Source organism: Lepidochelys olivacea (genome assembly GCF_965140295.1).
Source record: "Lepidochelys olivacea isolate rLepOli2 genome assembly, chromosome: 8".
Lineage (NCBI taxonomy): Eukaryota > Metazoa > Chordata > Testudines > Cheloniidae > Lepidochelys > Lepidochelys olivacea.
In genome coordinates, this window is record NC_140418.1 from 95,905,902 (window position 1) to 95,920,194 (window position 14,293).

Below are 14,293 nucleotides of genomic sequence, written 5' to 3' on the forward strand. Positions count from 1 at the left end.
CGCTGGCTGTCAACATCCTCCTCCTCTTTATCCCTTTTACAGTCGTGGTTTGCTGGGATGGGTGCTTAGCTCCGTGTGTGGGAGTGGTGGTTTCCTAGATAAACCAGCCTTGCAAAACTGCTGAGGAAATAAACTGGTCCAGGCACAGAAGAAACAAATGCTATTTTACCTTGAATGAATGGACAAGAAGAATTTAGCAAGGCTGATGCACACTGCGAAAGGCATGCCCAGATCCGTTGGTGATGGGCAACTGACTTGGAGAGAGGCAGAGAAATTCAGCATGAGGATTCCTGCTCCTGGAGCCACAGCATTCTCTGGCTTGGCATTACAATAGATATGTTCTTATAAGATCAGGTACACTGATCGGAGACTCCTGTGATAGGCAAAGCCAGGGGGTGACATAAGAAAGGAGAGCAGGTGCCTGAGTTGTTTACAGCATTTCTGTGTTGCATGTCACCTTCCATCCCACCCCCTGTGCATGCGTTTGGGTTTTACTTGCTGACGCACTATCAGATTTGACCATGAAGAGGTGCGAGTCAGTGACTTGGTCAATCTGAACAGTTCTGTAGGAAAATCGAAGTCCCGTCCCTTCCCTTGCAACTCTGCGGGCTGTGAATCTGTGTGTGCGTGCGTGTCTGAAATGCACACTGTTCTGTAGTGACTTTAAGACCAATCTTTTTTTCTTTTTTTTAAGCTTGAGATGCAACCCTAGGAGGACAGGTTGCTTTTCCGTATTTAGAAGGCTACTGCAAACGTTCATGCTGTTGGCATCTCTTCTATGCATCCCATTGCTTGCTCATTACACTGTAGCAATGATCTTTCAAGCAGATACTTTTTTTTCTCTGTCCATCCACCCCCAAACAAAAGAAAGGGGGGAAAAAAGAAAAACCACAGGCCAGAAACTGATATGCCTGCTGGAGCTGGGAGGGAATTTCCCTCACTCCATAATAATTGTATTGCACGGTTGGCCGGGGCATTCTCTTTCCTCTGAAGTGGGCCACTCCCAGAGGGCAGGTCCAGGCTTAGGATAACCCAGTGCTGTGCTCCAGTCTGCAATAGGGAAGCCATAATGCAAAATCTGTCTGGCTTCTGTATAAACCTTTAACAGCCTGTGATGTCTTGCGGAGAGTCAATGGAAAGATACCATAGTCCTGTTTTATTTTAAAGTTTTTAATTGCTTGTATGTTCATCATCATCTAATTTTTTATTAAAGTTCATTTTCACAAACTAACCCTCTTGTTTTTGTTTGTTTGTTTTTTTCCCTTCTCTTTTCTTCTCCGGTTTCCCTTCTCGTTATGGTAGACTGATCCTTGGTTATCATTGCAGAACTATGGCGGCGGAATGAGACCTCCACCCAACTCTTTAGGCCCCGGCATGCCTGGAATTAACATGTAAGGCAAAACCCATGATGCTTTAACTCTGGTGTCTGACAGCAGCTTTGACCCTTGATTTGAAATTACTTTGGAATCCCAGTTCTACATTGCTGTTGAGCTGTATCTTGACGTGCCATGTATAAAAAGCTTTTCTTTTTCATTTAAACTCTAGGGGCCCGGGAGCTGGTAGACCATGGCCTAATCCTAGCAGTGCTAATTCAGTAAGTGTCTGTCTTTTTATCAGTATTAGACTAGAGCAAAAGTTTGTACATGAGCATCTCTTCAAATATGACTTCCTTCTCGCGTCTTTTGTTACTTCTGACTAAAGCCTCGTCTTTCGAGCCAGCCAGTGTACAGGTATTACGTGGACATGCCTGAGTATCAGGACAGGAGAGTAGTGTTATACCCATTTAATGTGGACAAACCCCCAGGCAAACATTCACCATCCTCCATACCGTCGAGTGCTTCCCAGCGAGCACCCAGCTAAGTAGAGAAGATTTTTATGTTGCACAGTGTTCCGTTAATTTGGTTACTGCCTTGGTGTGTCTAAAAGTTACAGTTGTGTTTCTTTGTTCTAATCTGTTCCTTAGCCAGTTTTCTGTCCATTTTCTTTGTGATTCAGGGAAAAGGTGTGATACTGTGCAGCACTGTGGGCACACACACACAAAAAAAAAAAAAAAAAAAAAAGTAGGGGGAAGGAAGGAGACAGGGTCTTCCAGCAGCAGCCTGGTCATTCGGTGACCACAGATGTGTCTGATGTAGTGCAGAACACCCACAACCTTGCTCTTGAACCATTAATTTTTCTTGCCTTTTTATATCCTGCCAATAGTAGGGTTTTAGGGACGGGGTAAGTGAAATATTGTGTGCCAGCATATTCAGTGCATGGTGGGCATTTATAACCCATCAGAGGCCACTACTGTAATTCAACCGAATTTCCGCTTCAGTTTGACAAAGCAGAATGTGCGCACCCGAGTTAAATGTGTAAATCGGGATATTACTGATGAAATGCTGCATTTCAGATAGGTGACTCTCTCCTATGATCTGTTTATAGATTCCATATTCTTCTTCATCGCCTGGTACATACGTGGTAAGTTCCTGGGCTGAGTTCTTATTTCTAGCCAGATTTGTGGTCAGATTTCACGTATATACGTTACAGGTCATTGACTCTTTGTACACACACATGTGTATGTAGATATAACTTATTCGGACTTATAAATAGATTCTCGGTGTGAGTTAAACGTATATAGCGTAGCCATGTCCCTCTATCCTGAGTTGGTACAGAAGTCTGGGTAGAGGCAGAAATTCTAAAATGTAAGAATGTTTGTTTCTAGAAATCTGCATGTTTTCTGAGTACCCAGAACAGCCTCCCTTTCCTGTAAATCTAAAAAATGTTTTAGAAGGGGTCTCGTGGACACTGCAAATGATTTCCACTCTCTCCCATATACACCTCTCAGATGCTTTTTTTTTTTTTTTTAATTCTGATTTTGCTCGAGGCTTAAACAAAGCATTGTACTTTGGCTAGGAGAGTGCATCAAAGGTTTTAGCAGGAGATTAATGCTTGGCTGAATACCAAGGTGAGACATTGTTGCTGACAGCAGCAGGATCATGCTGACCTATTGCAGTATATGTTATCACAGTGGTTTTTGACGTGTGTTTAATCTTGTCTACAGGGGCCCCCTGGTGGTGGAGGTCCTCCAGGAACACCGATCATGCCTAGTCCTGCAGGTAAAATTCAACAGCCAACGAATTCAGCACTAAAAAACCCAAATTTGCTGATTGTTTTCAGTGATAGCCTCCTAACTCCTCAGCTCACGCTCAGCTGCCATTCCATTGGATTTCTGATCACGTGCAATCGTATTGAAAGAAGCTTTTGGTAGTTGTTAGGATGGGGCTTTGTATTCACTTCTCCGCCCAGGATTGAGTGTCAAGAGGATGAAAATTCACGGTGGGGGGGGACTCTGAGAGCACGTGTGAGCACATATGAAGTAGGGAAGAGGAGGGAGCTCTTCTCAGTGTCCGGATTTGTCTCCCTGAGAAGCAGCAGTCACTTCACGTTTAATCTCCGTGTTACTAAAGTGAACCAGCCTTGTTTACATGCCTCACTAGAAATGTGCAAAATGCTGCTTGTTCTTTGACAAAACGTCCTTATAAAAAATTGACTCTATTTATTTCTTTCCTTTCAGGCTGGTTAGCAAACAAAAAGCGAGGGAGTCATTTTGTACTGTTTAGGGGCTGACATCCCAGCTACCGCTTGCTCTTTAATAAAATACTGTTTTTAACCTTGGCTTTGTTTATTGGCTACAGAAAAAAAATCCAATCTCTATTTACTACAAATGTTTCCTGTGCCCCTTCTTCCCCCACACACATTAACTGTGACGCTTTCTCCCTCAAAAAGACCAAGTCAGGCTGTGGAGGCTGCCATTGTGGTGGTCAGATTTATAATGTGGACTTGCAGGGGCTTTTGAAAACAGCTTTGCAAAATTCTGCTTGTCACAGGGAGGCTAATTCCCTCGCCCCCAAATTTCTTGTTTTTTGGATGGGTCACTAAAATTTCCCACATTGATTTTTTTCCTCCTTCCCCACATAAAGGTGGGCATGTAGATTCTGCATCAGGACTGGTAAATTTCTCTGGCAGTTTTGCAAGGCTGATTTTGTAATTGTTGTAGTGATCAATCGGAGGGGATGGCGGGTGGGTGGGCTCCAGGGAAGTAGCCTTGCTCTGTAACTGTGGTATTTCACAGCTGCAGGGGTGGAGCTAAAATGTAATATTACGACTGTCTTTCTGCTTCTGCATTTTTATGAGAACTCTGACCTACATTTCAGACTAGGTCATAATAAAACAATCCATATGTCAATGGGTGCTGCTAGTCACTGCCCCAGTATTCTGTTGCTGCAGCACACTTGTAATTCGTGCATTTATGTATTGTGACGTGATTAAAATGGTTTGTCTGTTACCATGTGCACTATAAAGACCCAGGTTCCTTTTCCATACTGGTTCGGGAATTTGTTTTTAATACCGGTATTGTAATAATCTTGGATAATGTTTGGATAATTCTGAGGTGTTAAGTGATACATAGAAGCAAATTATCTTTCTACGCTGCTTCTGACGAGCAAGCCCTGTGATTCTCAGTAGTTGAATTATTTTCACAGTTGAATTTCTGTGATTAAAAACTTTGTGAATCTTCATTAAATACAAATTAGCCAGAAAATGGTGGTACTTACAGGGAATTTTAGGTGATAAAATACAAAAGAATGAGTTCAAGTGGCATGAGTTTGTTTTAATTAAGAAATGAATTAATCACTCTGACTTACTGGGCTTCACTGTTCTACAGATTCAACCAATTCAAGTGACAACATCTACACAATGATTAATCCAGTACCGCCTGGAGGCAGTCGATCGAATGTAAGTCTGCTTTCTAATAATTTACATATCAGATACCATAACAAATCATAATTAACTTCATCAGTTGAGGGTAGAGCAGTTTAATTGATTTCAGCCATTGGTTACAAAATAGAAATAAAACAAACCATCAGAAAGTGATTAACTCTTCATCAACTTTGTTAATTTTTTATGCTTATTAAAATGGGGCTGTTCGTGCTGCTCTGGCCAAGATCATGTCAGTAATGCATCCAGTTAGCAGTCGCATTTAAAGGGATACAGTCGTCTTATAAACTACTCGTTTTCAAAAATTGGTTCCAAGCACTGCCTGTTTCTGAGATCCCTCTGTCAGCGTGGGTGGATTTTTGTGATCATTTGAGAGATTTTTTTTCTCTCTCTCCCCCCGGGAGGGTGAGTATATAATAACAAAAGCTCGCGCCAAAGGGAAAGCTGACTCTTCAGGGGAGAACAGCAAAACTGACTAGACCCAAAGGTAGGGATTTTCAAGGGATGAACTGAATTTCAGTGGGATTTGGGCTCCTCTGACAATCACAGCCCAAATCAATGAACTGGATAAGGGGAAGTGCAGAGAAGAGGGCCATGTTCATTGTGATGTTGATGGGTGTTGCAGGTGAAAAAGATCAGACCAGATTGACTTTTCTTGACTTTAAGGGTATGTCTGTCCTGGAATAAAAGACCTGTGGCACAGCCGTGGCTAGGCCTGGGTTAGCTGACTCGGGCTCATGGCGCTTGGGCTGCAGGGCTAAAAACGGTTGTGTTTGGGCTCTTTGCAGGGTCCTGAACATCTACACAGCAATTTTACAGCCCTGTGAGCCTGAGTCAGCTGACCTGGGCCAGCTGTGGGTGTTGGCTGCGTAGATGTACCTTAAGGGGCTTTATAACTGGGCCCTGAAGCTTCATTCTGTGCTGCAGCTTGGCACATAAAACAGTAAGATGTCAAACCCATTATTGACGGGTTTGGGGGTGTTTTTGTGCCCATGTTGGCTGCATGTCTGTTTGTACAGATATTTGCTGGTTTTGACTCTGTTTTGTCTTCAGCTTATGAAGGTAAAGTGACTCGAGTGGGAACTCCCTTGGCCATTTCCAGTAATGTGATCTTTGCAGATCTAGGGACAGGGAAACAAAATGAGGGAGGTGATGAGGATAAACAAAAACCTTCCCACACTTCTTTACAGTAGTGCCCACTCTGTGCTCGGTGCTTTCCAGTCTCCCAACGAGGGTGGGCCCTGCTGCAAGGAGGTGACGCGTTATTGAATCTGCCTGCCCCTGTTCAGTGTGGAGCATGGGAGTGTGGCACCCATAAGTGGCTGCATTGGCTGGATCAGCTGTGAGGATCCATCACTCCTGTCTGTGTGCTGAGGAGGAATGGTGTGGGGGTGGGAAGACATTGCACCCATCCACTTAGAAAAAGAAATGGTGGTGCCAGAAGGTGGGTGTGTCAGAGCATGACGGTTCCACCTGAAGTCTGTTTTGGTTCGGTGCTCGGTAAGGGAGGAGCTGACGGCATTGGCTTGGAGGAGCTGTACAGCAGTGAGGAGAGTGCTCCTCCATCCGGCCCGATAGCAGGCCATACTCTGGGTCTCTAGGCCTTGCCTGAGCAGAGGCTGCCAGTTGGCCTGAATCCTGGAGTGCTCTTCGGCTTGGTATGGAGAGTGCAGGCTGCTAGCTAGCTTTGATGGCTTTATTCACCAGGAAAATGGCAGAGCCAGGTTCAATTCGCACCCCTGTGCTCATGGGTCAGGAGCCTGGCAGATGTGAGGCACTTGACGCCCAGGCTTCAGACTGCTCAAGAGCAAACCCCATTGTCTGACTTGAGGAGCTGCATGGGTAGGCCCCAAAGGGAGGCTCATCCGTTCCCCCTGCAGCCAGATGGATGACATTCACAGCACAGGGGTTTGAGGGGTAGATCTAGCTAAGGTGATCATGTTGAAGCCTCACTGATCGCTGGGAATGAGCAGCACTGGGGGAAGGAAGATGAACGGTGGTGTAAGGAAATATGGCCGGCTCCCTCAGCCAGCCATTGAAATGTGCTGGCAGGAGATCTTTGGCCTGGATTTGCAATGGTAGATCAGGTTGCGCACTCTTCAGGCGAGAGGTGGTTTTGCCATGCAGTGATCTTGGAACAACCCCTCATGGCCAGAGAAGGATGTCACAAGCACAGTGGAGTGAAATGGGGGGAGCCAATCTTCGTAGGGCACAGCATGCTGACCCCCACGTTGGGTTATAGTGACTGGTTCACTTGGGGATATGCTGGTGGGGAGAATGTGTGCCCTTTAGACATCACTTCCTGGCTTCAAGGAAGTGTAACTGTTTGGGCTGCCTGTGCCCACGGGGGGGAAAGTAGCTGCAGAACCATTGTGCTGCTGCGTGTGTGCCTCTGTCCGCTGAGAGAGCACTGAGTGCTGCTGACAAGGCAGCTGGGGGTCACCCCCCACATGTGTGCATGTCCCCGCCCTCCCTGCTGTTCTTATTGGGGCAGACCGTCTGATGGCGGGGCAGGAGGGGCGAAAGGGTCACACGCATGTGTCTGAGCATGGGTTTCACTGCTGTGTGTTTGTGACTGTGTTTCTGGAAGAGGGGTTTGAACCCCCGCTCACCATAGCACCTTAGAGCATTAAACCAGGTGGGAGAAAGGAAGCCCTCCCTATCGCGCCTGACACCCGTCATATTACCCGCTCGCCTCGTTGGGTGTCTTGGCTGACTTGATAGCCCTGTGATTCAGGTCCTATCAGCCTGCCACAGTGAGTTATTTCCAGAACGGTGGGGGGCCCTGTCCGCTGCGGGTGTATGGTCCCAAAGGAGGGATATTAGTTTCTCTCTAAACACTGTTCATGGTGGAGGTCACAGAGGGTGAAACCAGAGCCCTGCTATTCTGTGTAGCTATAGAGTCGGGGGTAATTGAGTCGAAGGCCAGAGGGGACCACCAAAGTGTCTGAGACCTCCTGTATGTCGCAGGCCACACCACCATCCGCACACTAAATCCAACAGCCAGAACTGGACCAAAGTATTACCGCCTGCACCCCCTAGAGATGTAGCCATGCCAGCAAAAACCCCAGGTAGATGCAATGGTGCTGACAGAAGAGTGCTTCATTTGTGGACATGGTATTCCTACCCTGTCGGAAAAACTCCTTCTCTCCACATACTCTGTCTACACTGGAGGCTGTGTAGGCATAGCTGTGCCAATGTGGGCTCTGTAGTGTAGACGTAGCCTTAGTGACCAAGACTGTAACTTTCCTGAGGCGGATAAGTTTTCAAGGGATATTGCTTCCCAACCCAACGGGAGCCAGGTCACCTTTCCGTGTCTGGGCAAAATTTGGATCATAGAACGTTCTGCTCTGTTTTGAGGCCATCTTTGCCAGTGGGAGGGCTGGTGTGCTTGATGCTGATAGGAGTACGGGTCTCTTATTTTGGGGTTACATTTTCTGCTGTTTCCTTTCTCAGTTCCCAATGGGGCCCGGTTCTGATGGCCCAATGGGAGGCATGGGCGGTATGGAACCACACCACATGAATGGATCGTTAGGTAAGCTCAAGGTTGGCTGAGCGGGAAGCGCACTAGAGCTGACCCTTAACAAGCTGTTTAATGCTGATTAGAGCTCTGTGAGGTAGATACTATTGTCCGGTGGCTTTTCCTGCCTTGCTCCTGGTGTACTAGTCAGTGATTTTTGGAGGCACGTGAGCACTGTGAGCTCTCAGAGGTCTGAGAATCACCCTATTTCCTCCGGCCCATACCCCACACAGCCGCCTTTTGCCTTGACCTACCTGCCAGCTGCCTGTCCGCCCACGTGGCTGGATACTCTTCTGTTGTAGCATGGAGCACTATCGCAGTCTCACTGGAGCAGCATTGATAGATTCAGTCAGAAAAGGAGCTTAAACGCAAAACCAGTGTTGGTGTTTAATTGAAAGCAGTAGAAAGGCCACCATTAACCTAGAGTCTGTCTCCTATGTTGTCCTGCTCTAGGAGCTATGCTATAGCTTGATCAGTGTCCGAGTGCCACAGGGAGAGCCAAGGCCCCTGCAGCTAACCTGCCATTTTTCTAGTGCCATTCAGTAAGAGTGCCCGGCGCTTTGCAGTCAGGTGAGCGGTCCTCCACTCCCTGGAGGCCAGCATACAAAGGAAAGGCAGCTGAGGCCCCCCACCGTTCCCTTTTACCAGAGGCAAATGTTAAGAGGTGTGGGATTAACACAGCTGTGACCTGTATTGCTTGCTGCTAGCAATGCCCTGGAGTAGCTGCATGTAGCAACCGCCTCCTGTTTCTGGATGGCATTCTAGGCACCTGCCCAGCACCTGCTCGAGCACTGAATGGGCTAGCCAAGGAGAACTGCATTAATTCTGAGCAAGGAATGTCACTAACCTGCAAATAAAAGTTCTCTTTCTTCCCCTCTCTCGATAGGGTCAGGCGACATAGATGGACTTCCAAAAGTAAGTGTGCACTCTGGTGACCGTAAAGGTGAATCATTTTCCTTTCAACTGTAGTCCGTCCTTCCCTCATAAAGCATCAGCAGTGAGAAAATTGTGTGTGTGGTTGGAGAGTCCCCAATGTAGGGGGAGCAATAGAGGGACACCAGAGGCTTTCTCCCATCCTGTAGCCCTTTCCCATGAGACATTTGCTTCGGCGCGAACAGAAGGTTGTATAAAACACAGCCGTTCTCTCCTGTTTTCCCACCGGCTGCTCACAGTCGTTAGCGAGGGATTTTGCCAGTCTGTGCTCAGTGACGTATTTGAGGCATACTCCCCTTCTCCTTCTTTTGTCTCCTTAGAATTCTCCAAACAACATAAGTGGCATTAGCAACCCCCCGGGCACTCCGAGAGATGATGGTGAACTGGGAGGTAACTTCCTCCATTCCTTCCAAAATGACAATGTGAGTTGCTCAGACACCCAGTCTCTAAGCCCCCTCTCTTTTGGGATCACAAAATTTATAAGGCTCTGTCTCTGCTTCCTGGTGGGGCCTGAGGTCTGGAGGGGCAGAGGTGATCGTGCTTTCTTTGATGATCGTAGAGAAAGCATGTTGTCATTTAATACAGATCTAGCTGTGGTCCAGAGGACTCGGCACAGGGCTGGGAGCGGAGAAGCCCTGGTTCCTAAACCTGATTCTGCCACTGCCTTTCTGTTTGACCCAGGGAATGTTGCTTAACCTCTGTGCTTTGGAGACCCCCATCCAAGCGAAAAACAAAAAGTAGCGATAAAAAATCTTCCCTGCCATTTGCGCTGCATTTTGAGATCTATTTCTGAACAAGGTATTGAACCAAAAAGCATGTAGGCTAGACAAGATGGCAACCGCATGTAACAGATGAGGCTGAGGGGGGAGAAAAAACATGACAGCAGTAGGGTCACGTGCTTGTGTAACCCGGCTCTGTGCCCAATTGGTAGGGTTTTTTAATAAAGGTGTAAATAAACCTTGCTGGCCCCCTTTCTAGCCATCGTGTGCGTGAAATTGACTCTGGTGAAAGTGAGCTATCGTGGTGAGCTAGAGACAAACATTTTCGCTCTGTGAAAAGCTCCGTATACAGCTGTGCTGCAGTTTGGAACAGCAGGGAAGCTGCAGGTCTAATCTTGGGACCCCCTATTGATGCTTGAGAGCAGTTTTGCTCAGGCTTGCAACACCCCCTGCTGTTTCCGAGCTGCCCCTGAGCAGACACCGCTAACCATGCTCGCTTTCAGCTGCCAACAAATGTGCACGCATCTTTGAGATCTGCAGAGTATTTTCACGATGGATTTCAAGCTCTACAGATGCAAGAGGCTCCCCCTCTTTTTTTCTCACTGTATTTAGCATTATATACATGCATGCATTTAAATTGCCTCCTACCCCATACTGTTTTGCTTATTTTCTCCCTGGAAAGACCATTATGCAGCGGATTATGTGCTGATAAATTAAGAGTCTCTAGCATATTCTATCTTTCTGATTTATTACATCCAATTATGTTGCTTTATAGTTTTCATAAGCCCGAGTCTTACTTTCATATCCCCTCTTCCCTGGCCTTGGCCGCGTTTAGTATTTCAGTCCTGTTTGCCCAGTACTCATTCTGTGCTTGTCTCTCTTTCAGTATTCCCCCAGCATGACGATGAGTGTGTGATTTCCCTCCCCCTTCCTCTTCTCCAGGATAAAGAGAGTCAGCTGCCATTTGGAGGATCTAAAAGAAATTATGCAAGAAGAAGCTAGGTGTATTGGCAGAGAGACGCGAGGGGGCCAAACCCCAGTTTTAGTTTCATGCAATAAAAAGGCTGAACTTTTTATTCCATAAAACATGAAGGACAAAACTTAAAATATTTCAAGACGTGACAAGATCCTTCTTGTGCGGAAGGATTTATATATGTACATGACACTTTTTTTTTTTTTTGGGAAACAAATGGAAGCCTCCAGTACCCAACTCCAACCTCTTTGCTTTGTTCTTTTAAACCTGTTGTATGTTTGTGCTGTGCTACACCAGGAAGCTAGTCTAGATATGAAATCTCATGTTGTCTCTGTTGTAGTCCTATTTTTTTGAAAATAAACTGGACAGTTTACAATTGGCGGTTTTTGTTCGGAAGGCGTGTTCTTGTTTTTGTTTTTCTTGTTTGCAGCACAACGCCGCCTCCTCCAGAAGAGACTCCTCCACCTCATAGAAAGTTGTTAATGCAGTTGGCCCCTCATAGGATCACATCCTCAAGAATTAATTGTGATCTTACTATCTGTGACCGTGGCATGCACTGTATTAGTCTTTTTTTCCCCCTCTTGGAATACAAGGAGAGTTCAATACTTCCCCCTGCGAGAATCCTTGAGCTATATTTCCCCCCCACCACTACCACCAAAAAGAGAGAGAAAGAAAGGGTTAATCTGACCTGGGATTTTGTAACTGTGATCTCAAGCTAACATCTTTGTTGATTTTTGGTTTTGTATTTTTTTAAAAAAAGATGTGATCTTATCAGGGTTTCGCTGTATGTGTTTTGGAACTGGATGGAGATATTTTAAAGTAATTGTTCAAATGTATACTTGCTATTCTGTAGGCTCACTCTGTAACAAAAAAAAAAAATAAAAACAAAAATGAAAAAATTACCTTTCTTCTCTTGGTAGAGGTGACTACAGAAAAGTAACCAACCAACCATGTTAAAGTGACACTCGCCAGAGTCTGGGATCTATGTACATTACACTACCCTGTAGTTGGTCTTTGTTTTATAAATCTCCACTTCTGATCCATGTATATCACATTATGTAAAATATTATCTCCCTGGATTTCCCTTTGTGCCGATTATTGAGAACATTGTATCTTGTTTCAGTGTTTTTTCTTACCTTGTAGTCTGGTTCTAAAATAAGAGAGGGAAAAAAAGTAATTATTATACATTGTAGTTTGTGTACGATATTTGTTGATAATGTTTTATTAAAGGGATGTCTTTTTTTCTGCACCCCTTCATTGAGATGTTTTTTGGGAACATTGGCTGGTTTTTATTATTCTGACTGCAAGACATGAGATGACAAACTTTTTTTAGTGTGTCATATGAATTTTTTTAAATGTTTGCCTTCTTTTTCCTAGGCATTTTAATTGTGCTTTACCTGTAGAAGGTCGTGGGGGGGTGAGGGGGGGGCTGGGGGGGAAAGGGTGTCAGTCTCATAGTTACAGTCAGGTTAATATTTAAAAATAAAAAAAAAAATCAAATGAAGATTTGTTGTATTGCTGATACATCCGTGGTCTCCAGAATGGATCATCTTTTTTTGTTTTGTTTTTTGTTTTTTGAAGTGAGAAATGACAGACCGGTTTTAATGTATTTTAAAATGGATAGCTAAATTATTGTCTTCATTGGTATGGGATGGTTTTTGAATGAAACGGTTTTTTCCCCCCTCCATGCTGTAATAAATATAAACATAAACATTTGAGTTCAGGTCTCGGCTGTTTGTTACTGGGATTTGCCATGAGAAAGCTGGGCACTTCTAATGACTCAAACACTTTCTGTACAGTTTTGCGGGGGCGGGAGAGTGTATCTACTGAGGATGGGCCGTTTTAACCCCTCCCCCACAAGGAACTTCTATTGAGACATTCGGTTCCAGACAGAGCGGTAGGGTTTAGAAGGGGTGGCAGATCCTAGCCCCAGCTTTTATCCACTGCTTTGTCAGTTGCAGAGATGCCGCTCAGGGGCCGGTGGAGAATTCCTTCAGCCCAGAGCAACAGAAGACTGAGGAAAGCAGCTCTGTGCTCTTTTTCCCGCCCCATTGGGCCCTAGTGTAGAGGTGTGCCCGTAGCAATGGGTTCTGGGCTACACCGCCGCCTTGGAGAAGCGGCTATAAATTAGAAAAACCCCTTATGCCAGTGGCCATTTCAGCCCACGGAGTGGCCCAGAATCTGGGCTGCACCAAGGTGATATAAAGTCAAGCTGCACCTTCTGAGCTAGGCCTCTCAGGAGGTGCTGTGTAGAACCTGGGCCCCCGGGGCAGGGGCAGTGGGATGAGTGAATGCCATGGTATGGATAGTTTCCTTTGGGCTATGCCTGCTAAGGACTCCGATCTGTGGGAATATCTCTGGAAGCTTGTCTCCAGCCACGCTGGGATTGGAAGCTTTAACAGTAATGTCTGGTGGAGGGGGGTCGAAGTCAGCGTTTCTTCGTCTTAAAACTGAAATGTTGATGGACAGCATGTGTCTTATCCATTGGAAGAATGTTACAATTCCCCATCCTATGAGCGTGCTCATTGGGAGAGAACTGATGGGGCCTGGGGACCCTTCTGTTAAAAGTGGATGTCAGTATTTTAAAAGCACCTTTAGGAGCCTCATTGGGAAAGTGAGATTCCCTGCATGGGGGAGGCTCTCCACACCGCAGAAAGCCCTGTGACTCTGTGGGGTGAAAAGGTCCTCCTGCCCCCCCTATATTTGCTGGGGAAGTAGAGCCCATTAGCAGCCAGTGCAGATGGACGTGTGGGGCACCCATTAGATCTGCACGAGGAGTCGTGCTGGAGCACCACTGCCTGCTATGCAGGTGGGAGCAAGATGAGCCGAGTCCATTTAGTCTGTCTACATGGCAATCAGAGGTGTGATTGCAGCTCAGACATACCCACGCTAGCTTTAGTCTAGCCAGCCTGGCTAAAACTAGCCATGAAGATGTGGTGGCACAGGACCCCAGCGCTGGCTAGCGATGCAAGTATGTACCCAGTTGTTACGGGCGGGCTTGCACAGCCAGCCCTGAGGCCCACGCTGCAACAGCTTCACTGTGATTTTTAGCCATTTGAGCTAGATTAAAGCTCTAATGCGAGCGTGCCTAACTGGGCTGCTGCCATCTCTGATTGTAGGCTAGACAGCCCAGACTCTGGCTTCATGCTGGCTTGTGGGCTGAGAGAGAATTTCACCCTAGGAAAATTGTGTTAAGTGTATGCCAGGTATCCATCTTCATTTAAAAAAAAAAAAAAGTTGAAAATTCCTCCTTTTCCCTTTCAGGGGTCTCATCTTCATGCAATTGTTGATTGTTTGCCATTTGTAGAGCAGGGAGTGCTTTATACACAAATATAGACAAGGTCAATTACAATGTAGCTCCCAGGTGACATCAAACTGTGTGTGCTGGTG

At 46.0% G+C, this 14,293-nt stretch overlaps 1 protein-coding gene across 4 annotated transcripts in view; it reads left to right on the forward strand.

Moving 5' to 3' along the window:
* Positions 1-11,283, forward strand: part of SSBP3 (single stranded DNA binding protein 3) — a 136,693-nt gene extending 125,410 nt beyond the window's left edge. For 2 of the 4 annotated variants that reach the window (XM_084636477.1, XM_084636475.1), the window contains 9 exons: positions 1,303-1,391; positions 1,546-1,594; positions 2,425-2,460; positions 3,044-3,098; positions 4,706-4,776; positions 8,215-8,293; positions 9,165-9,193; positions 9,532-9,633; positions 10,817-11,283. In XM_084636477.1, coding sequence (XP_084492603.1) covers positions 1,303-1,391; positions 1,546-1,594; positions 2,425-2,460; positions 3,044-3,098; positions 4,706-4,776; positions 8,215-8,293; positions 9,165-9,193; positions 9,532-9,633; positions 10,817-10,846 — 540 coding nt within the window. In that variant the 3' untranslated portion in view covers positions 10,847-11,283. The remainder of the gene's footprint in view (positions 1-1,302; positions 1,392-1,545; positions 1,595-2,424; positions 2,461-3,043; positions 3,099-4,705; positions 4,777-8,214; positions 8,294-9,164; positions 9,194-9,531; positions 9,634-10,816) is intronic. The other 2 variants (XM_084636478.1, XM_084636476.1) reach the window with 1 other exon arrangement.
* The last annotated feature ends 3,010 nt before the right edge of the window (positions 11,284-14,293 follow it).